Source organism: Gobio gobio (assembly GCF_949357685.1).
Source record: "Gobio gobio genome assembly, chromosome: 20".
In the NCBI taxonomy this organism is placed as follows: Eukaryota; Metazoa; Chordata; class Actinopteri; order Cypriniformes; family Gobionidae; genus Gobio; species Gobio gobio.
This window is the reverse complement of record NC_137113.1, coordinates 35908196-35932124: the sequence shown is the minus strand read 5'-3', so window position 1 is coordinate 35932124 and position 23929 is coordinate 35908196. Positions and strand designations below refer to the sequence as shown.

Here is a 23929-nt window from a genome sequence, read left to right as displayed (position 1 = left end):
AAAAGCTGCAAAATCATATTAATGACATTGATTTTTATCTACATAACAGTTTCACAGCATCCTATTCTTCATCGCAGCTTACATGATCCCAGAACACCCTTGAACACAAATATTTCTCTGTAATGATGACAGATATGATGGTGGCAGGTGGCATATTTATCATTTATTTTGTCAAGTGTAAGTCTGTCATTAATCTGGCTGCCATTCAAGCGGTTCTTGAACTAATTTTTTTTAATTATTATTTTTTAAATGAGATGTCAAAATTGGTCATTTGTGGATGCTTTAAAGTCCACAAATATGTTGGGAATGTCTAATTATTGTACAATAAGTTACAAATATACAACAATGAATGTACATTAAACAACTATTTCTGTGCCCCATAGTGTCATCAAAGTTCAAATAATGAACTTAATAACTTAATAAAAATGTCACACTTCACCTTTAGACATCTTGCACTTTTCCAGAATAACTTTTTCAGTAAAATAACTAAGTGAACAATTTTGCAACTTATCTTTATTACTATATCAATCGGTAATACATTGTGAAAGCCAAAGCAACGTTTGACATTAATAATGGCACCTGCAGCATAATTGTTTTCAGTCTTTCAGAAATGCCATCAAGTGGTCAGTAATTTTTGTCCATCTTCACTGTGTCCATTTTTCCCGCTGTCCCGTTTTCCATTAACGGCGTTCTGTCGCTCTGTCCTATCTTTACCAGCAGCAGAAAGCATCTTCTTTTTAAAACTGAAATCTGTGCTTCGACTGTTGTCACAGTCATTCTGAAAAAAAGGAGCAAACTATACCTTTAATGTTATGCAAAATTGGTAACAGGTGTAATGATTGAAGAATGACGGCTTAATCATCCAAAAATGAAAATTCTTTCATTAATCACTCACCCTCATGTCGTTCCAAACCCATAAGACTTTCGCTCATCTTCGGAACACAAATGAAGATCTTTTTGATGAAATTTGAGTGATTTCTGTCTCTCCATAGACAGCAATTGGCACTTTGACGCGTAAAAAGTTCATAAAGAGATCCTAAAACGAATCCATATGAATTGAGCGCTTTAGTCTTAGTTTTTCTGAAGAGACACAATCACTTTATAAGATTGACAGATTGAATTTAGGCTTTTATTCACATATCAACCTTCATCAACTCACACATCAGTTGTGGTAAACGGAAGCTCAAGCATGTTTGCTTGACGTGCGAGAACCAACGAGGTTCATTCTCATGTTACGCAGCAAGTTTGACCATCCGCAAGAACCAATGAGGTTCATTCTCGTGTGTTACGCAGCAAGTTTGAGCATCCGCAAGAACCAATGAGGTTAATTCTTGTGTGTTATGCAGTACATTTGAGCCTCCACAAGAACCAATGAGGTTCATTCTCGTGTGTTACGCAGCAGTTTGTTCTCACGCGCCAAGCAGGTTCAGTTGAGCTTTTGTTTATGTTCGCTGATCAATGTTTAAATGTGAATAAAAGCCTAAATTCAATGTGTTCATAATATAAAGCGATCAAATCTCTTCAGAAAATTTGGACTAAATCGCTCAATTCATATGCATTAGTTTTACGATCTCTTTATGAACTTTTTGAAGCGTCAAAAAATGGTAGTTGCGTAGCTATCTATGGCAGGACAGAAAGGTCTCAGATTTCATCAAAGAGATCTTCATTTGTGTTCCGAAGATGAACTAAAGTCTTACGGGAAACGACATGAGGGTGAGTGATTAATGACAGAATTTTCATTTTTGGGTGAACTATCCCTTTAAGCAAAACAACAGGCAAATGTACCAAATGCTTTAATCTAGCATATTCAAACAGCACAGCAGTTTATTTATTGAGCACAAATTGAATATGCAGCACAAACCACCTTTAATATGATTAAGCTAGTGTGAATCTGTTTCACTTCAATATAATATGATTGTCCTTCATAGTGAAAGACAGATGTATGCTGTATAGCAGTGTGCCAGCGCCATCGATCTCCAAATGTTCCTCTTTGCATTAGAGAAGACTGAAACGAAAAATCTATATTAATGTTCTCTCTTTATATTTAAATGTTCCTGCAAGAAGTTCTGCAACCTTTCTGTCCCTTTTGCATTTAGCATTAAATTGCTGCACTCGCATGCATAACTTTTATACACTACCATTCAAAAGTTTGGAATAATCAAGATGTTCTTTTTTTTTTTTTTACACTTTTGAAAAGTCTCTTTGCTCAGCAAGACTGCATTTATGTGATTTATTCCTGTATTTTTGATCACATAAATGCAGTCCTGCTGAGCAAAGAGACTTTTCAAAAGTGTAAAAATCTGTTTCACACTTTTTACACTTTTGAAAAGTCTCTTTGCCCAGCAAGACTGCATTTATGTGATCAAAAATACAGTAAAAACTGTACATTTGTGAACTAATATTACAATTTAAATGTAATTTATTCCTGTGATGGCAAAGCTGAATTTCCAGCAGCAGAGTTAATAGCATTTATTTGAAATGGAAATATTTTGTAACATTATCAATATCTTTACTGTCACTTTTGATTAATTTAATCTTTGCAGCATAAATAAATGTATAATTAATATATTTTTTAAACCTTTCAAATTTTTAAATAGAAGTGTATCACGGTTTCCACAAAAATATTAAGCAGCACTGTTTTCAACACTGATAATGCCACCAAACAGGCATATTAGAATGATTTTAGAATTAGAATAAATGTATTATGTAGCCTACATAAATGCTGCTTCAAGGTGAACATATTTAGACAGGTTTTGAATCCTGTTTTGTTTTTAGGCAGTTGAACATAAAAAGTCCAGTACAAATGTTACTGCCCTCTCGTCAACGCCAGCTGTCAGAATTGCTAGGCGACAAGAACATTCCTTCGTAGGCTACACCATCAACCTTCACGTCCTTCGAAGAATGCAGCCTCTGAATTGGGATGCAACTGTTCATTTCAGTTCCCTGGCTGAGCACAAAAAAAACGTAAAAATGCTGCCTTTGGAGGACGCATTCCAAGGTAGAAAAGCATCGAAGCACGTCCGAATCCAATGTAAGCTTCACTTTCTGTCAGCTTTTTCCCGTGCTTTCCATTCTATAACAGTTGAGCTACAAAAATAAAGATGGCGTCTGAAACTTGTGGTTGGTGGTCGGTTTGTGTGTAAATGTATGTCTTTGACCAACTTTTTCCACTTCTGATGCAGTCTCAGCTTCAGATGCCACGCCCACGGACTGTTGGCTGAATGTCTGATGCATACGGCACACTTATCTGGAAACACTTCAGGAGTTTCGAAGTCGTCATCTGAGTTGTTGAATTCTACAGGATGTCTGCGAGACGTGTGTGTTTCGTTCTTTAACGGTCCACCTGGAAACAAATGATGTGACGCCAAACTCCCTCGTGGAAGAAGAAAGCCGCCATGTTGACAACTGTGACAATGAGCGCTTACCAGGATCAACTAAATGCTGGATTTTCAAAAGTATGTGATGTTCACGGCTCCATCGTTCTTGATTTATAGATGCATGCCAGTCTGTTATTGTAGGGACATTGACTTTTCATTTTCATGCCCATAAACATGACGAGGAACAAAATTAACTGTGATTGGTTGCATTACATGTCAGTCAAACTTGGGCGGTCCTCAACAAATGAAAGCTGCGATAGAGTCCAGACCATCTACCATCACTCTGAAGGTCTGGCTATGCAAGACTACTTCTTATATCATTTCTAGTGAGAAATTAAAATTATAGTAATTAAATATTTGCTTAGTTATCACCAAAGCTCTCTCTATTTTGCTGTTGATCATTAAACCGTTACGCTGACTCAGAAGTCTGTCCGAAAGATACCTTCATGAGTACACACTGCCTGCAAAGTCATTGCCTATAATGCCTGCTACGGACTGCGATTTCGGCAGTCCTATAAGATCATTACAAATCACACAGTACGACATGGATCTAATAATCTTGGGTATGACATGTATGTAGACTGTACAATGATGACACCTGAATCATGGTCTATGTTGCAAGATAGTTTAGAAGAATAAAACATCAGCATGTGCTAGTGGTAAACAAATAGATGTGGTTTATATGAGCACTGAAAAAAAGGAGGAAGCGAAAAAGGAGAATATGGACATGGTCATGGCTAGGGAAAGGAGGTAAACTTGGCATGCCAATTTTGTAAAGCCTGGAAAAAAGGTTATTGCCATTCCCGTTCTGACATAAGCCAAAATCTCCGGTTTCACTGTCCACACAACACCACTGCAACCGGAGTTTCTAAAAATGTTCACCCTGGCAGGAGTTTTCAAAAAAGTTCGGTTTCAGTGTCCGGATACTGCATTTTGCGTGTGGACGAACGGCCAAACCGCATAGAAAAAGATGCGGTTTTGAAAATACCCATGTTCGTGTGGACAGGGCCTAAATTTTCGACGCAGCCCCTGTGTTCGTTTCCTCATTTGTTTCTATGGTTACTGATTGCTTTGTGCACCTGTTTCTTGATCAGTTTGTTTTCTCCTGTGTATTTAAGCCATCAGGTTAGTTTTACTCATTGGCTGTGTCTGAAAGCTAAGGAAGCTGACATGTTGCCTAATCAGGCAGTGACTTTGCAGGCAGGTTTTACACACGAAGGTACCTACCAAAACTGATTTTTGACTTCTGAGGCAGCATAACAGTTTAATAATCTACAGCAAAACAGAGAGAGCTTTGGAGAAAACTAAGCAAATATTTAAAGGGATAGTCACCCAAAAATGAAAATTCTGTCATCATTTACTTACCCTCAAGTTGTTCCAAACCTGTATGAGTTTCTTTGTTCTGCTGAACACAAAAGAAGATATTTAGACGAATGTTTGTAACCAAGCAGATAGAGCAACCATTGACTACCATAGTAGGGAAAAAAATACTATTCAATGGTTACTCTATCTGCTTTGTTACAAACATTCTTTAAAATATCATATTTTGTGTTCAGCAGAACAAAAAAACTCATACAGGTTTGGAACAATTTGAGGGTGTGTAAATGATGACAGAATTTTCATTTTTGGGTGAACTATCCCTTTAATCCCTACAAAAGTAATGTCTACAAATGACATCAAAAGTGGAAAACGTAGGTCAAAAATTTGCATTTTCACACAAACTGACCACCAACCACAACTTTTTAACTGTTACAGAAAGGAAAGCACAGGCAAAGGCAGCAAAGTATACATCCATGCTGAAGGTATCTCACGAGACAGGAAGTGAGGCTAGCATTGGATTTGGACGTGTTTTGATGCCTTCCTACCTTGGAATGCATCCTCCAAAGGCAGCATTTTCAACATTTTGCCACCTTGTTTTTTTGTTAAGCTATATGACTGGTATTATATCCATATCACCTCTTCCTTGCATTCGACTCATCTGCACTGTTACATTTTTACAATTACATTTTAAAATATATTCAAATATAAAACAGTTGTTTTAAATTGTAATAAAGTTTTACAATATTACTAAGCTACAATATTACTGTTTTCTGGTCAAATAATTGCAGCCTTAAAGGCATAGTTCACCCAAAAAATTAAAATTCTGTCACCCTTTACCCACCCTTTACTCACCCTCAAGTTGTTCCAAACCTGTATGAGTTTCTTTGTTCTGCTGAACACAAAAGAAGATTTGAGGAATGTTTGTAACAAAGCAGATAGAGCAACCATTGACTACCATAGTATTTTTTTCCCTACTATGGTAGTCAATGGTTGCTCTATCTGTTTGGTTACAAACATTCTACAAAATATCTTCTTTTGTGTTCAGCAGAACAAAGAAACTCATGAAAAAAATTTAAATTTTGGACTGGTATATTTGGATGAACTATTCTATTAAAGGCACAAACCAGCCAGTTGGACAGGCCAAATTTAGGCATGTGAGTGGGTGATTTGTAGTTATCTCACCCCATCTGAATGCTCGGGGAGGGTCTGATATGGTTGTGATGACTCAGTCTTGCAGGGTCTGACGTCTTCCAGTAAACCCACTGAAGAATCAAAGTCCTCATCAGTACTGGAGCCCTTGAAGAAAGAGGAATGAGTGCTTATAGTGCTGTACCATCCCATAATTGGCTTCATAATTTGAAAAAAAAAAAACAGACATTGTAGGCCAAACCTGGAAACAATTTAGCATTTGTAGCACTCGTTCAATCGTCCTGAAGTCAATGTTTTTTTTTTAATGGGCTTTAGATTTTACAAAATATTTGAACTCAAACTTTCATGGAAAATTATTATTATTTTTTCAATAAAGCCTGAAAGAGTTGTCGGTGTAGTGTAGTTTGTTTTGTAGTCTACGTTTAGCTTTGTGAAGATTATGATAAACAAAACCTATTAAGAATCATAAACATTTGTTGTTCACAAAGCTTATTTTCTGCAATAATCGAAAAGCCAATGGAAAAATCCAATTGGGGTTTTGTCAAGGGAAATAATATAATGCTGACTTCTGGGTTGGCCTACAAAGATATGTCATTACTGCAGCACTTTATTGTTCCTGAAAATACAACAATAATAGGAAATGTGGAATCTAGTTAAGGTTAGGTTACCTGGGTAAAAGGTTTGGATGGGGATTGAATGTTCTTGGGGGAGCCAGAGCCTCTTAATCTTTCACTGAACCAGGAGAAAGGCACAAACGGTGGACCAGAGGAACGTGAGGACCGGTTCTCTGTTCTCTCTGAATCCCTGCACACAAACACACAAAATACCTCACACACTTGCGTCTTTACAGGTACGCATGGAAACATATTGGTGGTCTCAGATGACTGACATTAGCTGAGTAAACACAGGACAGACTCACACACATACCGATTTCCTGCTGATAGTCTGTTGGATCTGTCTTTCCTGACCTTTCCATATGTGCGACGTAAAGTGACCCTGCCCCGCAGAAAAACAAGCAGATAACCTTTAGAGCCCAACTCTGGCCAATACTACGACATTTGTATGATGTTAGTGGAAGTAAAGCAACAAATTGCCTAATTATAGTTGTCTGATTGTTTAACATTTTAAAAAACATTTAACCTCTGCCAATATTTTTACAAAAGAAATGTAGCAAACAAACTCCTGGTACGATGAACACTATGGTTAGATTAAAACTGTAACCTAAGCATGTTAACATCTACATTAACTGGTTTTACTCAAGTCAAAAATCAACCTAAATACAGTTAATTAGGACTTGTAGAAAACTAACCCCAAATCGAGAAAACGTCTCCTGGTTTTCTTGTCCAGCAGCACCGTTGGACTATCTGGTTCATCAGGGCCTGTGTCATGACTGTCATCTGAAAACAGATCATCAAATTGAGTATCAGAATCCAGAACAGAATCAGGCGCAAGGCTCATAATCCTGCTGGAACTAAGTAGTCATCAGAAGATGGGTAGTCATAAAGAGATTGAAATGGTTGGCAAAAAGACTAAGAGAGGATTTGTTGTTTAAATGATGCTCAATTGGTACCAAGGGGCTCAAAACGTGCCAATAAAATATCCACCACACTATTACACCAGCAGCAGCCTGGACGGCTGATACAAAGCAGGATGGATTCATGCTTTTATGTTGTTTACGCCAAATTCTGACCCTATCATCTGAGAGTTGCAGCAGAAATAGTGACTCATCAGACGTTTTTCTAACCTTCTATTGTCTAATTTTGGTAAGCATGTGTGAATTGTAGTCTCAGTTTCCTGTTCTTATCTGACAGGAGTGGCACCAGTGTGTCTTCTGCTGCTGTAGTCCATCTGCTTCAAGAGTCGACGTGTTGAGCGTTCAGAGACGCTCTTCTGCATACCTCGGTTGTAATGAGTGCTTATTTGAGTTACTGTTGCCTTTCTATCAGCTTGAACCAGTCTGGGCTGCGTTTCCCAAAAACACTGTAACTAAGCAATTGTCCTACACTAAAAAAGAAATCCATAAAAATAGGGCCCAATTTACGGTATTAATTTAAAGGGGTGGTTGCATGCGATTTCACTTTTTAAACTTTAGTTAGGGTGTAATGTTGCTGCTTGAGCATAAACATGATCTGCAAAGTTACAGCGCTGAAAGTTCAATGCAAACGGAGATATTGTCTTTTAAAGTTATGGTAGTTTATTGCCTACAAAAACGGCCGGTTTGGACTACAACAAGCTTCTTCCCGGGTTGGTGACATCATAAACCCTTGCTATTAACATAAACACTGCCCCCGCGAACACGCAACAAAGTGGGCGAGGCCACGTCGCAGTCATTACTAAAGAGAGAGAGCTGTTGCAGAACTACAAACTACATTTGGCCATCTAACCAATCTAAGACCATTGCGTTTTTCGGAGGGATGGGCTTCATAGAAGCAGGAAGCAAACGAGCCGTTCAAAGGACAGTGGAGACAGCGGTGTGGAATAAAGGTAAAATATAAGAAAAATACGGCGTCAAAAAAAAAGAAGAAGTATTAAGACATGTTATACTGTGCCCCATAAACACAACCAAGCCTAGAAAAAAAACACGGAACCACCCCTTTAACATTATTTAACATTTTTATTTTTTACAGGTGTTTTACCTGTATTTAGAATTGGGGGGGGGGGGGGGGGGGGGGGGGGGGTTCTAATGCTATTTCATGCATTCTAATTTATTTACACTGTTAAAAAGTTAAACATGGCCTAAATAAAAAAATAAAAAAGAATAATAATAGTATGACGGAGTATTTCTGTGGCAAATTCGGCCAATCAGGATTCTAACAAATTTCGGAAAGTTTTTTTGGGGTGAGTATGGCCCTGTATGAAAGGTGGAATTCCTTGTATGGGCACTTCTCCCGGATGAGCGCATGCACACATCAACCAGAGCGAAAGCAAGAGCGTGTCCATCAACGAGCTTCGTTCAGGTTACGGAAGCCATCGGCAGCGCTGGCATTTTGTTTTTAGACCACAAAATCAACAATGTCATTAAAGAAGTGTGTTTCCGATTGTGATGGAAAGATAACCTTGTTCGGCTTCCCAAAGAATCCAGCGTTAAGGAAACAGTGGATGCAGTTTGTTTTTTCCGGAGCAGCAACAGAGTTCTGCAAGTGTGTTTGTTTGTTCCTGGTCACGAGTCGAAATGCAGCCGGTGATTGAAACTGCATCAAATTTCTGTGTTTTGTTGGCAATCGGCGCATAAGTGCATATAATGTAAACAGCACGAACGAATCAAAAGTTATGTGTGTGTGTGTGTGTGGGCTTGTGACTCTTTAGCTCCGCCCACTGCACTCCTCCACAATTTCAGCTATTTTCGGAAAGAATCGGTACAGTGTATCTGTCTTTTATAAATATGATAAAACTAAAGACTCTTCAGAGATATGAAGGATGCAGTACTACTCTATAGGTACTCAAGATTAACATGCGATTGGCAGAAACTGTGTGTTATATACCCTTTAATTGCGTTGTGTTTTAGGGTTAACGGAAATGTCAGTAAAATGACTGGTTAATGTCCAGATAATAAGCTGCCAGTACATTTTCCATTATTTTACGGATTTATTTTTTACAGTGTACGACCAACTTAGGCTTACGATGCTTTTGGGAAACACAGCCCTGGTTATTCTCCTCAGACCTCTGGCATCAACAAGGCATCAACAAACTGCTCACTGGATATTTTCTCTTTTTCTGACCATTCTCTGTAAACCCTAGAGATTGGTTGTGCATGAAAATCCCAGTAGATCAGCAGTTTCAGAAATACTCAGACCAGCCCGTCTGGCACCAACAACCATGTCACATTCAAAGTCACTTAAATCACCTTTCTTTCCCCATTCCTAATGTTCAGTTTGAGCTTCAGCAGATCGTCTTGACCATGTCTACATGCCTAAATGCAATGAGTTGATCCCATGTGATTGGCTGATTAGATATTTGCATTAACGAGCAGTTGAACAGGTGTACCTTGTAAAGTGGCCGGTGAGTGTATACATATGAGATGAGATGTACTTATGCAGTTCAAACCTTCGCTTTGTGAGTATTCTCCATAGTGTAGGAGGGGTTGGCTGCTCTCCCGTGACTTTAGGTGGTCCGTCTGGCAAAGATGGGCTGGGGAAGATGTCTCTGAATGGACACAAGGTCTGCAGGGGGATTTAGAACGGGTGAGGGGCAAATCCTCCTGAGAGGAGGTGTTCAGGAGGTGTCTGTAGCTTCGTCTTTCATCTTGTACCTCCTTTTCGCCAACCACAGTGTAGGGGTCAAAGGTGAAGGATTGGTCTCTCCGTGAGGAAGGGGAGGAGAGAAGCAGGTCAGAGGAGGGGGAGGAGCAGTGAAAGGAAGGGTGGAGTGGAGAAGAGGAGGTCTGCACGGAGCCGCCATAACTCTAAACCGCAGAAACACACAAAGACACACACACTGTAAACCCCAACGCTCAAAATAATGTATTGGTTTGAGTAGAGCCAACAAATTAGTTCAAACAAATTAACTTTTATGAACATTTAGAACCTTATTTTTCTTTTGAGTTCTCAAAACTGACACATTTTGAGTAATCTGAATCGTTTCATTGTTTCGGTTTTATGAACTTGTTTCTTTTAATTTAGACTAACTTAAATTTAACCCGAAACTGGGCTGGGATTTCTATTTCCCAGCATGCTTTGCAATGACACTCAAAATGGACGGTATATGCCTAAATAAAGTGTTATATGTTATATATTTTTGTGCAAGATTAACGTTAAGTGGGAGATTTAGTAGTGTTTTTTTTTTTTTACAAAAATATACTTTAAGAACATTTGGCTAATATTCATATGAAGTTATGAAAACGTTATTTCAGGATGTTCTCTGAACGTCCAAAATGTTCAGTATTTATAATTTTTTTTTATAGTTTTTTGTTTTTAATCATTTTAATGTTTTTTTCTTAGTCATACAAATGTTAAGGAAATATTCAATGTTATCTTTTTGCAAACATTATGGAAACATTAATTTCAAATGTTCTCTGAACATTCTGAAACAAGTAATAACATTTAAAAAAAACATCCAGCTAAAACATTTTAGAACTAACGGTTTGAGAACAAATAACTTTGAACAAACAGTATATTAATGTTACTGGAAGAATGTTCTTCATAACTATGAGAGAACCTTGCCAGAACATTAGCCAAAGTTCTGAGAACATTTACTGTTAGCTGGGGACAATAAATTGATTTTGAACTCAAAGTATCCTAAAAAAAAAAGAGGCTGTTTTCAACATTGATAATAATAAAAATTAAAAAAGAGATGTTTCTTGAGCACCAAATCAGCATTTTAGAATGATTTCTGAAGGATCATTTGACACTGACATTTGGCTGTTCTTTTAAATTGTAATAATATTTCACAATATTGTTGTTTTTACTGTATTTTCGACCAAATAAATAATTATTCTAGTTATTTACCTATAGTAGCTAATGAATCAGAGGTCTCGCACATTCACAGAAAATAGCTTATACTTCCAGTTGCAAAATAAGGTGGATGGGGCATAAATTGAATCAGGACTGGTGTTATCTCAAAAAATAGTTGTATTATGATGGCCCTTTTAACAGCAATCAAGTTTGGAATAACATGGGTGAGTAAATAACATGACACATAAGAGAATTGTTCATTTTTGGGTGAACTACTTCAGTCAGATGCATGAACAGTGTATACACACCATTCTATCAATGCTGTCATCCCCATCTATTGAGCTCACACTGTCTCTCAGGCGGGTTCGGGAGGGCCGATGCCTCCTGGTTTTGATTGACAGTTGTGCTTTGGCTTTTTGTAGGCTGCTGTCAAGTCTTTCTGTCTCAGGAACCACCTCCGTCAGATCTGATATGGTATAAAGCACATACAGTAGACATATGTAATACTACATGTAGACAAAGACATACAAACTAACATTGCAAATATGATGAAAATCTTGATAAAAGACTGCTGAGCTGGTCTCAATACACACTCGTGCACATATTAGTGTTCTCATTACAATCCATAAAATGCAGTGACACCGTGAAGCAGGCCTGAAGCGCTATTAAGCTGCCAACAGCCTAGATTACTTATATGAATGATGGGTGGTCATTCCTCATGCGCACCTTAGGGGCGTGTGAGGGTCAGTAAAACAGGAAGTACACAAACACACACTGACAAATACACGAAAGTGAGAGAATGACACTGGGCAATGTGCAAAATACAAACAAAGCTACAGATTTCATATTATTAATACTGTATAGTATTTTGTGTTTAGAAAATGAATGTGTTAGTTCACCAAACTGCACAACTTCACACAATTATATTCATAAATATAAATTTGCTGTGATTTAATAATTGGTACTATAATGTGATTAAATTCAGCAGTTTTTTTTTTTACCAAGGATTTTGCACATTTATTTGAATTCTTTATATTTTATACTGCCTAATATAATTTTTTAAGTATTACGTGCAACACATTTTGAAATTGGACAGTAATATGATACTATGTTTGTGACATGACCTCATCACAATTAATTTTTTATTATGAGTGGCCAGTTACATCCAGTTATCATCATAAAACCAAGGTCAAGTAAAGAGCATTGCATAGTGGGATATACAGATTTGCTTGTCTCTGAAAAAATAAAATGGCACAAGAACATAAGTGTACAAAATCTGTCACTGGGGTGATACACCTTCAAAAGGTAGCCAGCTGATGTACACTATTTAGGTACTTTAAACTTTAGGCAGTAATGCTAGACTGTAAAAAAAGATGGACAGCTTCCACTTTCATCCACTGTAGAAAAATGAAGCCAAAATATCCCAGTAACAGTTGTTGCCATTTAAGTTGTTCGGAGCCCGAGTCTACGCAGTAATGATCCTGAGGTGGAGCTGCGGCATCAAGCTCCAGCCCACGCAACCGTTCCCGCAGACTCTATCGCAAGCACAGCTGTCAATCATGACGTTACACCACATTTTTATTTATAGCATTAAATAACTAAATCCTAACTTATTGGGAAAATGAACACTTGAACATAAGTCTGCGGGATAAGAACTACCTAAAATGACAGAAAGCATCTTTGTAAAAAAGATATTTGAAGTGTAATTGGATTTTTTAGTTTGGCTCACGTATCATTTGATTACATGGAGAGGGAGGGGTTTAACACCTATACTGCAGCCAGCCACCAGGGGGGCGATCGAAATGCTTTGGCTTCACTTTTCAGGACTTGTGCGGCACACTTGGTAATAATATGTGCCTTTGAGGTACTAATATGCACCCTTTAGGGGTAAATAAGATACTGCACTACTGTAAATAAGGTTCTGCACTATACTCCACTTTCCTACAGAGTTTAGCTCCAACCTTGATCAAACTCACCTGACTGTAGCTTTCTAGCAGGGCCGGCCCGTGGCATAGGCGGAATAGGCAAATGCTAGGGGCGCCACTCATCCATAGGGGCGCCAAAATGTATTACTGATACTATTTTATTAAAATTAATTCGAAATATTAACTTAACTAAGTGCCCCACCTCTTCCCGGTCCGCCTCATCAATCTCCCACCGCCGAGCTACTTGAAGTACGTCAGAAATATAACGCGCGATCAGTTTAACGTTGGGAATTTGTTGTGTCGCGTCGCCTCTCGCCGCATCTAATGTAGACAGGATTGCTTTCATTTTTTACGGTGCTTGGCCGCTCGCGCCAAGTGTAGACACGGTGAAAGTTGCCTGATATGATGGATGGCCGAATTGTAGTGTCAAAAAAGACAGAAGCCCTCTGATGCAGGGAAGATAAGGGATACACTGCAAAAATGCTCTTCTTACTTAGTATGTTTGTCTTGTTTCTAGTCTAAATATCTAAAACTTCTTAAATTAAGATGCATTTAGCCTACTAGATAAGTAAAATGACATAAGATATATGTTCTTGTTTTCTTGAAAATAAAATCAAAATTAAGTGAGTTTATGCTTAAAACAAGCTAAATTATCTGGGGTGAGAAAAATAATCTAGTTTCTGATTGAATCTTGTTTCTTGTTTCCGCCCCAAACAGAAATAAGATAATTTTTCTCACCCCATTTGGCAGATAATTTTGCTTGTTTTAAGCAAAAACTCACTTCATTTGAGTGTGTTTTCCCCCCAGAAAACAAGAAAAAATATCTAATGTCATTTTACTAGTAAATACATCTTGATTTAAGATTTTTTAGATATTTGGACTGGAAACAAGAAAAAAATACTAAATAAGAAAAGCATTTTTTGCAGTGTAAAGACAGAGGTAGCGTGATGTAGGCTTATTGATGAATGAATGTACAGTTTATTTAATTGCGTAGTAAAATACTATGTTCGCTAATTTATTCCAGTTTTACCTTAAACTTTATGCAAACAGCTGTTCTGGGTTCTCGAGAGGCCACAGCCAGTGTGATTTTGTAAATAAAAACGAATGCAATATCACTTTTTTTAATAGCCTAATGTTTTTACTCTACAGTTGTGCAGTTTTAAGGGGACATATGGCAATTTTAAAATGTATTTGCCAAAATTAGTAATGATATTCATATACAGGTTTATTGAAACTAGCAACATTTTATTTAAAATTCACATTAAATATCAAAATTTCTCAGTTTAATTCATGGTGAAAACATGAATGTGCATAGTTTAGTGGAAGATTGCTGCCATCTACTGGAAAACAAACACTTTTGCTAGTTCTCAATGAATAGTTTGTGCATGAATGCTGGATGCTATTACTCTTGCTATTTGTGTTTAAGCTGTAATGTGGCGTAGGTGCTATTTTTGTATAGTTTAACTATCATCAGCCTTTTAAAAAATAAAATAATGATAATAATATCGTGAACATAATGACGGGGTAGAATGGACTGGACATCATATAAAACAACAACAATGAAAATAAAAATAAAAACATCAATGCATTACAAAAATAAAACAGTAGTAATTCCACAACTTAGAGTGATAACATGTAGTGCTAAACCTTACAAGGGGCACCAAGTAAAATCTTGCCTAGGGCAGCAAATTGGTCAGGGCCGGCCCTGCTTTCTAGTAATCCTGAAGACCTTGATTAGAATGACATCATCAAGTATATACTTTAAATTTTAAATGTCTGTGGAGGAGCTCTGACCTCATATATGGTACCATTTAAAAGCTTAGAATGTCTACTTTCTTAAGATGTGCATCACTTTGGCATTTGTTTTACACAAAGTAACTTATTTACACTAAATTACTCTAGGACCATTTCCCTATCCAAATTTAAAAGCTTCCCATTACCACATACAGTGGTCTAAGTACACAACTTTGGTTTCATTTTACAGGACACCCTTTGAAGTTACATAAAACACTGCTAAAAGTGATACATAGTTAAGTATATGTTTTCTGAGCTGTAATAAACCCCCCCAAAAAAGAGGCGCTTTTTGATTGTTTGGTTATGAATTCATTTTTGAAAGTGTATATCTCAGGCCCTGTTTCCTCTAGCACCCTGCACACAATTTTGGCTGTTTACAGCATATGTCAGAAAACACTGTAAAAAAGAAAAATCCCCCAAAAAGATCCCAGAGCTCAGGAGGTTAAAGGGCGCGTTAGTAATATGAGCCTATAGACGGGTACACAACACGCGTACACTCTGCTTATTACACACACAGGGACATGCAGCAGCACACAAACAATTTTAAAGGGGTCGTGAATTGAGAAATCAACTTTTCCTTGAGCTTTTGATAAATAAAAGGTAATGGTAATATAAGAATATCCTGTAAGTTTCAGAGCTGAAAACGTTCTTGTTAGTCAAAGAAAAGCTTTTATTGACAGCTGGCTCAGCAAACGATCGTTTTGCGAATGTTAGTCCCCATGACGTCACAGAGCAGTGAAATGCCGCCTTAACCGAAGAAGACGAACGCCTAATTCTGTAGCCCCGCCCACTGATTCATGCCAGGCATGTTAGATAAATAACAGGCCCACCTATTTGAGGTGTTGTTGGTTCATTGTCCTCCGATTCGTGATCAAACTCAAACATGTATGGGCCAGGGCTCTTAAATAGTGAAATAAGCGCGCATGTGTGTGTGTGTGTGTTATGCACGGTTCCCGGTTATATCCACTGATTGGGTTGGCCAAGTAATAAAAAATGACATTCCAATTAATTGCGGGTGATCAGAGATAAATCATTGTGTTTGTTTGATAAAGACATTTTGTGAGCCCGGTGGACAAATCATTCTGGTTGCCGTTTTTGAATGTAAAAACCATGCAAACGTCATAAGTTGACCCCAGACAACAGTATAACGTTTTTTAAAAAGCTAGTTCATGACCCCTTTAAATATTAAAAATAAAAGGATTCCTCTCTGGAGAAGCGTTCAGTCTTTCCGCTCGCAAATTCCGCCATGAAAATAATGAATCCGCCATGGTGCAAGCGCAATTGGCTTTTAAAAGGAATGGGAGACGAGACTTTGTGTAATGAAAGTCCACTGAAGAGGCAAGTTGAGAACCCAAGTGCAGTTTATTATTAACTTAAATCTTAACATAAACCAAAATCCAAAACATAAAACAAAAGACTTGGCAATGCAATACAAAAACAAAAGACTTGGCAATGCAATACAAAAACAAAAGACTTGGCAATGCAATACAAAAACAAGAACTGGACCTGACTTGACATAAAACTTGCCAACAGAGGGTTACAACATACAATAACAGACGAAGACACATGGCAAACATGAGGGCTAATGCTGCCTTCACGTGCTATCGGAATTATCGTAAATACGAGTTTCCGAGGTAAAAATTGCACATGAACGCCTTCTGATGTCGTGTTTACACTGGGAAGTTCGGAAATAATTTTGATACCCCAATTCCCGAGATGGGCGTGCCATAAACTTTAAACATGGTGGCTGGGAGAACTGGACTCCAGGTGTGATTTTATTGTTTTTTTCCAAAACAGCTAGGTCGTCTTGTCTTGACATTAATGTAGTACATATTTACATGTAAGAGTAATCATATGAAGTGTATGTATGTTTGGTACACGGCGAAAATAGCCTGCATTTGACTGAAATTACAGAATCAGCAGAAAGCGGACTATGTGGAATGTTTATATGGTTGTTGGTGCATGCGAGACTACAAATGATGATGGTTTTAATAAGATTTTCCAAATAAATAGGCAAGAATAACCTGGTGTCCACCATGATTCCTGTTCATTCCGACAACAAAGCACTTGAATGCAACAAGCTCGTAATCACGACTTCTAAAGTGGGAATTAGGAAATTTCCGATAGCACGTGAAGGCAGCATAAATACACATGGGCTAATGACAGGACAAGGGACACCTGTGAACAATTATTAAACAATGAACCAATGACATGACAAGAACACATGGCAGGATCACATGAGGGCCAGGGAATCACATGACAAAAACCAGGAAGTGCATGACAAGACATAACATTACTGTGAACATGACAAACTGAAAACATGAAACATGAACATGAACCGTCACCAAAACACCCTGTGACAGATCCCCCCCTCTATGGGTGGCCCCTGACGCCCAAACATAACCAAAATCCCAACAGTATTAACCAAAGTCTTGGGGGCGGTCTTGGGGGAGGGATGGTGGGCCAGGCCCGTGCAGAGGCACCGGACACAGACCCAGGCGTGACATGGACGGGCCTGGGAGCTTAGGCGGACCTGGACCCTGTGGCGTGGGTGGACCTGGACCCTGTGGCGTGGGCGGACCTGGACCCTGTGGCGTGGGCGGACCTGGACCCTGTGGCGTGGGCGGACCCTGTGGCATGGGCGGACCTGGACCCTTTGGCGTAGGCAGACCAGGGCCCTGTGGCGTGGGAGGACCTGGACCCTCAGGCGTGGGAGGACCTGGACCCTCAGGTGTGGGAGGACCTGGACCCTCAGGTGTGGGAGGACCTGGACCCTCAGGCGTGGCTGGCGGATCTGGAGCCGTGGACGGCCATGCCAGTAACGGCAGTTCAAGGGGCCATGGCGGTAACAGCAGTTCAGGGGGCCACAGAGGCGTGACCTTCGTGGCCTCAATGTACCCATTGCAAAATGCCCTTGAGGGCAACCTCATTAAACTTGACCTCATGGCATAGTCCACAAAACTCCTCCACATAGTCCTCAATATTGCGATGGCCTTGACGAAGACGTAGGAGGGCAACTGTTGGGTCCTGGAGCCCAAAAAATATATATATTTGCTCCAGTATGTGAGCAAATTGCAGACTGGCATGATATACTGTATCATGACCTTTCTTTTTCAAAATTTTGAAGCCTTAAGCTTAAACTTAATGCTTAAGTTGTTGTTGTTTTTTTTGCTTGGCAACACAAACTTCATTATATTGCTGTTGTCACCCTTTAAAAAAATTAACCTATTCAAAGTTATATGTTACAATGATCCATTAATTATCATGGAGCTCTAATCTAAAGCTTTGAGCTTTTAACCAGGAGAGTGTTTATGACTAACTCACATGTTTTAAGTTCAAGTAAAAGTTGTAGGAGGAGTTCCAAAAATGGGAATTGGGCAGAAATTGAAAACATCAGGGGCACTATATATATATATATATATATACACTCTAAAAAAAAAAAGGTTCTATATTGCACCAAAAATGGTTCTTGGCTCGTAATCATAGGGGAACCTTTTTTAGTGCTATATAGCACCAATTTTGGTGCTTCAGTGGTTCTTCAGCGGTTCTTCAGTGCTATATAGCACCAATTTTGGTGCTTCAGTGGTTCTTCAGCGGTTCTTCAGAGGTTCTTCACCGGTTCTTTGACTAAGGTGCTATATAGCACCTCTGAAGAACCGCTGAAGAACCACTGAAGCACCAAAATTGGTGCTATATAGCACTAAAAAAGGTTCCCCTATGATTACGAGCCTTTTTTTTTAGAGTGTATGCTTCCATTAAAGTTTTGTAGGGTTTGAGCTAAAGACCCACAAATATTTGTGAGGATTTGTGAGACGCTCCTAAATTAATTTTTACTATACGGAAGAGCCTCATCAAGAGGGATAACCAGGAACATTTTGCAGTGAGGAATCTTCTATAGAGTGTTGAAGTAAATTCACCGTTCAATTCATCATTCATTTTCTTCAAAGGTAAATTGATTTTTAATGATAACTTAAACCTTTAATGACAGACCTACTGTGAGTAACGATGTTGTTAATCAAGTACTTTTGTGAAATCTGTTTGCATTATTTCAAAATAATCATGTTTAGCAGCTGAATTTGTGGTGAAAAATGACATGATGTTGTAGAGAAAATTTCACCAATCAGTGAGTCCCAGCGAGAAAATTTGCCGGGAAACCACGAGAAACCAGTTTGCATGAAGCACCACAAATGGTGCATTTGTGTTGATCTAGCTATGCTGTCAGATATACGCACACACTTTAACAAATCCCTTTGGGAATGAACGGAAAAAATACTTCCGGACCCAATGCTGCTGAAAAAGTGGCCAGCACTAATGCATGCTATGTTGTAGGCTGCTTATTGAGTCTGGGGGAGTTGGGGCATGCACATAAATATTTCATATTTTTTAGGAACAACCCTGCCAAACGGTTCTACTCCATTCCATTCTCCAAACTTGTTTCCAGATCTCAGCACTAATTCCTGAGGTGACGTAGACACTGACTCAGCAAAGGCTGCATCTTCAAAGCCTGTACTAAAATCCCATGAAGTCAGCCTCTTAAAATGTGCCCATTACATCTACCATTAATTCCTCAACAATGATACTGTAGATGGCATCTAAAAAATATTAAATATTCACAACTCTAAAACAAACCAACGCGCATCCACAGAGAGACCCGTAGCCCCTGGTGCTTTTAGAGGGAAGACTGTAGCTGCTCTCTCCTGTAATGCGCTCAGTGTATTGGGAGTGTGGAAATGAAGATCTGGACATTAATGGAGGGGGGAAGGGTTGGGCAGACAGGAGAGGTCACTCACCAAACACATCCTCTTCTGCCTCGGCCAGTGGAGTGGAGGACATCTTCAATCTGAAAAAGAGAAACTTTCAAATGTAACTGCATGGACAAGAGGACATTTCTATCCTGACCACATACAGAGTGGTGGTGGAAAGGGCTTTTAAGTGGGGAAGCACGAATACCATTAATCAATTTTTGCTTCTGTAATGTTGATTCTAAAATCTACTTCTCAACTGAAATTAATTGAAAATAATTGATCAGGCTCAGAACTATATGTAGATACAATATGGCAGTTACCAATATTATGAATGTTAAACTAAATGCCTAAATGACTTTTAAAGGAAGCCAGGTTTCCCTGTGCAGTTTAAGTTCACTTTTCTTTCTTTCTTTGGACCACAAAATAATATATTTTGAAGAATGTTAGTAACCAAATAATTTTGATTACCATTGATTTCTTCCATTATATGCACAAAAGAGAACGAAAAGAAAAAACTAAAAAACATTTTATGTTCAGCTGAAGAAAAAATTTCATAATGGTTTGGAACGACGTGGGTGAGTGAATGACGACTTTTGATTTTTGGGTGCACTATCCCTTGTTTCATTCTTGTTTGTGTATCCTACATGTTTTATATAAATTGTTCAATTCACAAAAGCACAAAGTCTATTAGTAGGTACGGCACACACACATACACACATACAGCACTGACCAGTTGGCCAGGTTAAATTTGGCTGCCACATACACAGTGTCCAGGCAACAGGCCGCTGTGCCATCTGCTGCCCAGCACCTTCAGAACGGGCAGTGCCCCTGCCATAACATTCATAACATCTATCTATCTATCTATCTATCTATCTATCTATCTATCTATCTATCTATCTATCTATCTATCTATCTATCTATCTATCTATCTATCTATCTATCTATCTATCTATCTATCTATCTATCTATCTATCTATCTATCTATCTATCTATCTATCTATCTATCTATCTATCTATCTATCTATCTATCTATCTATCTATCTATCTATCTATCTATCTATCTATCTATCTATCTATCTATCTATCTATCTATCTATGGGCGCAACTACCCAGTGCCAGAGGGGTATGCAGCAACAATTTTGGCGCCCCCCAAATAACAAAATAAATAAGTGAGCCGGACATCGTTATGTATGGGCAGTAAATAATAAAGGTTTATTTTAAAGTATATCAGCCACTGTAGGCCTACCATAATTATACATGTAGTATATTATACAGGTACGTTCATACATACATTATATATATATATATATATATATATATATATATATATATATATATATATATATATATATATATATATATATATATATATATATATATATATATATATATATATATATATATATATATATATATATATATATATATATATTATTATTATTATTATTATATTATTATTAACAATGTAAACAAATAAAAAAACAGTCACAAATTGACAAACATTAACGTTATGATCGAATTCCAATAAAGAGATGAAAAGAAAGAAAATAATCTGAATTTTTATAACGATTCCAAGTAGGAACCGGTTCTCGATGCCCAATACTAGTAACAATGTTGCAACCAAACATTCTAGAGCGCTCTTTAGTTTCTACTAAATTGTAACATGGCGTGCCTTTTCATTGCCCATTTATCTAGTATTGTTAGTCATTGCAAAAACTGTCATGCAGATCGGCTGAGGATGGGAACCGATGATGGTGAATTAAAATTTTACTGTAACTGCAATCATAGCCGCGAGCGAGATGATAGACAGGGCGATAGCGGAGGCACAAGCGCAAAATCACTTTTGTTAATAAAATAAACAATATATCTATCTATCTATCGTCTGTCCATCCATCCATCCATCCATCCATCCATCCATCCACATGCCCACAGTCTATCTATTTGTTTGTAACTTAAATTCACAGTAAAAATATTTCATTAATATACCAAATATATAATACCAATTTACATCTATCTATCTATCTATCTATCTATCTATCTATCTATCTATCTATCTATCTATCTATCTATCTATCTATCTATCTATCTATCTATCTATCTATCTATCTATCTATCTATCTATCTATCTATCTATCTATCTATCTATCTATCTATTGTCTGTCCATCCATCCATCCATATGCCCACAGTCTATCTATTTGTTTGTTACTTAAATTCACAGTAAAAATATTTCATTAATATACCAAATATCTATCTATCTATCTATCTATCTATCTATCTATCTATCTATCTATCTATCTATCTATCTATCTATCTATCTATCTATCTATCTATCTATCTATCTATCTATCTATCTATCTATCTATCTATCTATCTATCTATCTATCTATCTATCTATCTATCTATCTATCTATCTATCTATCTATCTATCTATCTATCATATGCCCACAGTCTATCTATTTTGTTTGTAACTTAAATTCACAGTAAAAAAAAACATAATTCATTAATATACCAAATATATAATATAACAAATTCCATCCTTCCATCCATCCATCCATCCATCCATCCATCCGTCCATCCATATGCCCATAGTCTATTTTTTTGCAACTTAAATTCACAGTAAAAAAAATACAATAAAGATAAATATATATATATTTCAGGTTGAAATGTAGACCAAATTACTTAAACCTTTTTTTACTTATATTGACAACCACTTAAAAAAAAGCATATGGTCACTTCATTAATTATGTTCATCATAAGTAGATTTTTCCAGAAGTTTAAGTAAATACAAATATGGTGCACAGCGTCATACACACAAATACACAACACCATTATGGTAACACACATGGCACTAAAATAATGCAATAAACATTCAGTAGACAACATAAGATGTAAGATAAAACCCTAATGTACATGAAAGATAAGAAGAAAAAAACTGAGAACAAACTGTTATATCACTGATAAGCATCAAGAGCGAACCGTCACACTAAGAATCCTGGGAATGTCAATTTACAGTTTTCATGGTAAATTATAAGATGCCATGTTCTTTTTCACTTCCAAAAACTATATTTAACTGCAGTAGCCTATTTTACTGTAAAATTATATGAAATGTCCCATTAGATCGTTTTATTTTTCAGATATATTACAGTTTTTAACCGTATAAGAGTAAAGTAACAGGTAACAGGTATTTACTGTGTTATTTTTTACAGATTGAATCATCATGGGATAGCGAGTAGAGATGGTTTATGATGAAGAAAGGTTCACCTCCCCTGTGGTTAAGTTCAAATGCATGATCCATTAACCAGGGCTTCTTCTAGGGCTAAACAATTACTAAATACAAAATAAACAAGACGGGACAACAGTTTGATCTCAAACATCTAACTTTTAGTTCGTGTTAATCAGTGTAGGCTGACTGTCTGTATAAGGGCCTCACTTTCACAAGTCATCTCACTGTGATGGAGATATAAAGCTAATGGCCATAAAACTGCCCCCCTCACACATTATCCCATCTATAAGAATTAGGGGGGTAGGGCTGCTAAGTAGCTGACAGGCAGGGAATGGCAATAGCAAACAAATCGATATGGAGATGGGAGGGGACGAATCTGACCTGTGTGCACATATCAGCAAATAAAGCTTACTTTTACTGCAGGGCTAAAAAAAAACAACAACAAAAAAAATGGTACATGCTCATCAACATTTCAGTGGCTACGTAGAGATGTATAACCTTGTATGCAATACAAAGCCTGATCGATACAAACGTGTGAAAGAAGTACTTGCAATCGTTATAGAAAGCATTAATTTAGCTCACCTCTGCTATAAGAGCTGCAGATGACAGTCAGGACAAACAGAGGCTGTAAATCATGAATATTTCATTATGACACATGAATGGAAAGGGGACAGGATGGAAGAGAAAGATGGATAAACAGACTCACCTCTATGTTATAGTTGCGTATCCCACAGCAAAGCTCAGCTGCTGGGATGGGCTGTCATACTGCTCCTCTGCTCTGCTCACGGGATGCTGCTGGAGGACTTCTGTTCCTGGATGAGCACAAATTTACAACGTCATTGGGCTACTCTGCATGTACGCAGATACACACACTCAGACACACACACACACACACACACACACACAGAGAGAGAGGGCACCCAACAGCAACAGAATGTCAGACACTGCTATACACACCCAAGGACAGTGATGAAATGAAGGAGGCTGAGATGGAGAGAGAGAGAG

At 37.8% G+C, this 23929-nt stretch overlaps 1 protein-coding gene across 2 annotated transcripts; it reads right to left on the bottom strand.

Annotated features, from left to right (window-relative positions):
- Positions 1-495: 495 nt before the first annotated feature.
- Positions 496-23883, bottom strand: samd14 (sterile alpha motif domain containing 14). Of its 2 annotated transcripts, XM_079801132.1 has the most exons (10): positions 23631-23883; positions 23507-23549; positions 19746-19795; positions 11545-11702; positions 9891-10248; positions 7156-7243; positions 6774-6842; positions 6515-6650; positions 5880-5993; positions 496-778 (listed from the first exon to the last, which is right to left on the bottom strand). In XM_079801132.1, exons 3-10 carry the CDS (start codon positions 19786-19788, stop codon positions 617-619), a joined length of 1128 nt encoding a protein of 375 aa, XP_079657258.1. In that variant the 5' UTR covers positions 19789-19795; positions 23507-23549; positions 23631-23883; the 3' UTR covers positions 496-616. The 2 variants fall into 2 exon arrangements, with proteins under 2 accessions (XP_079657258.1, XP_079657257.1); XM_079801131.1 differs by lacking the exon at positions 23507-23549 and having other exon boundaries at positions 23631-23875.
- Positions 23884-23929: the final 46 nt, after the last annotated feature.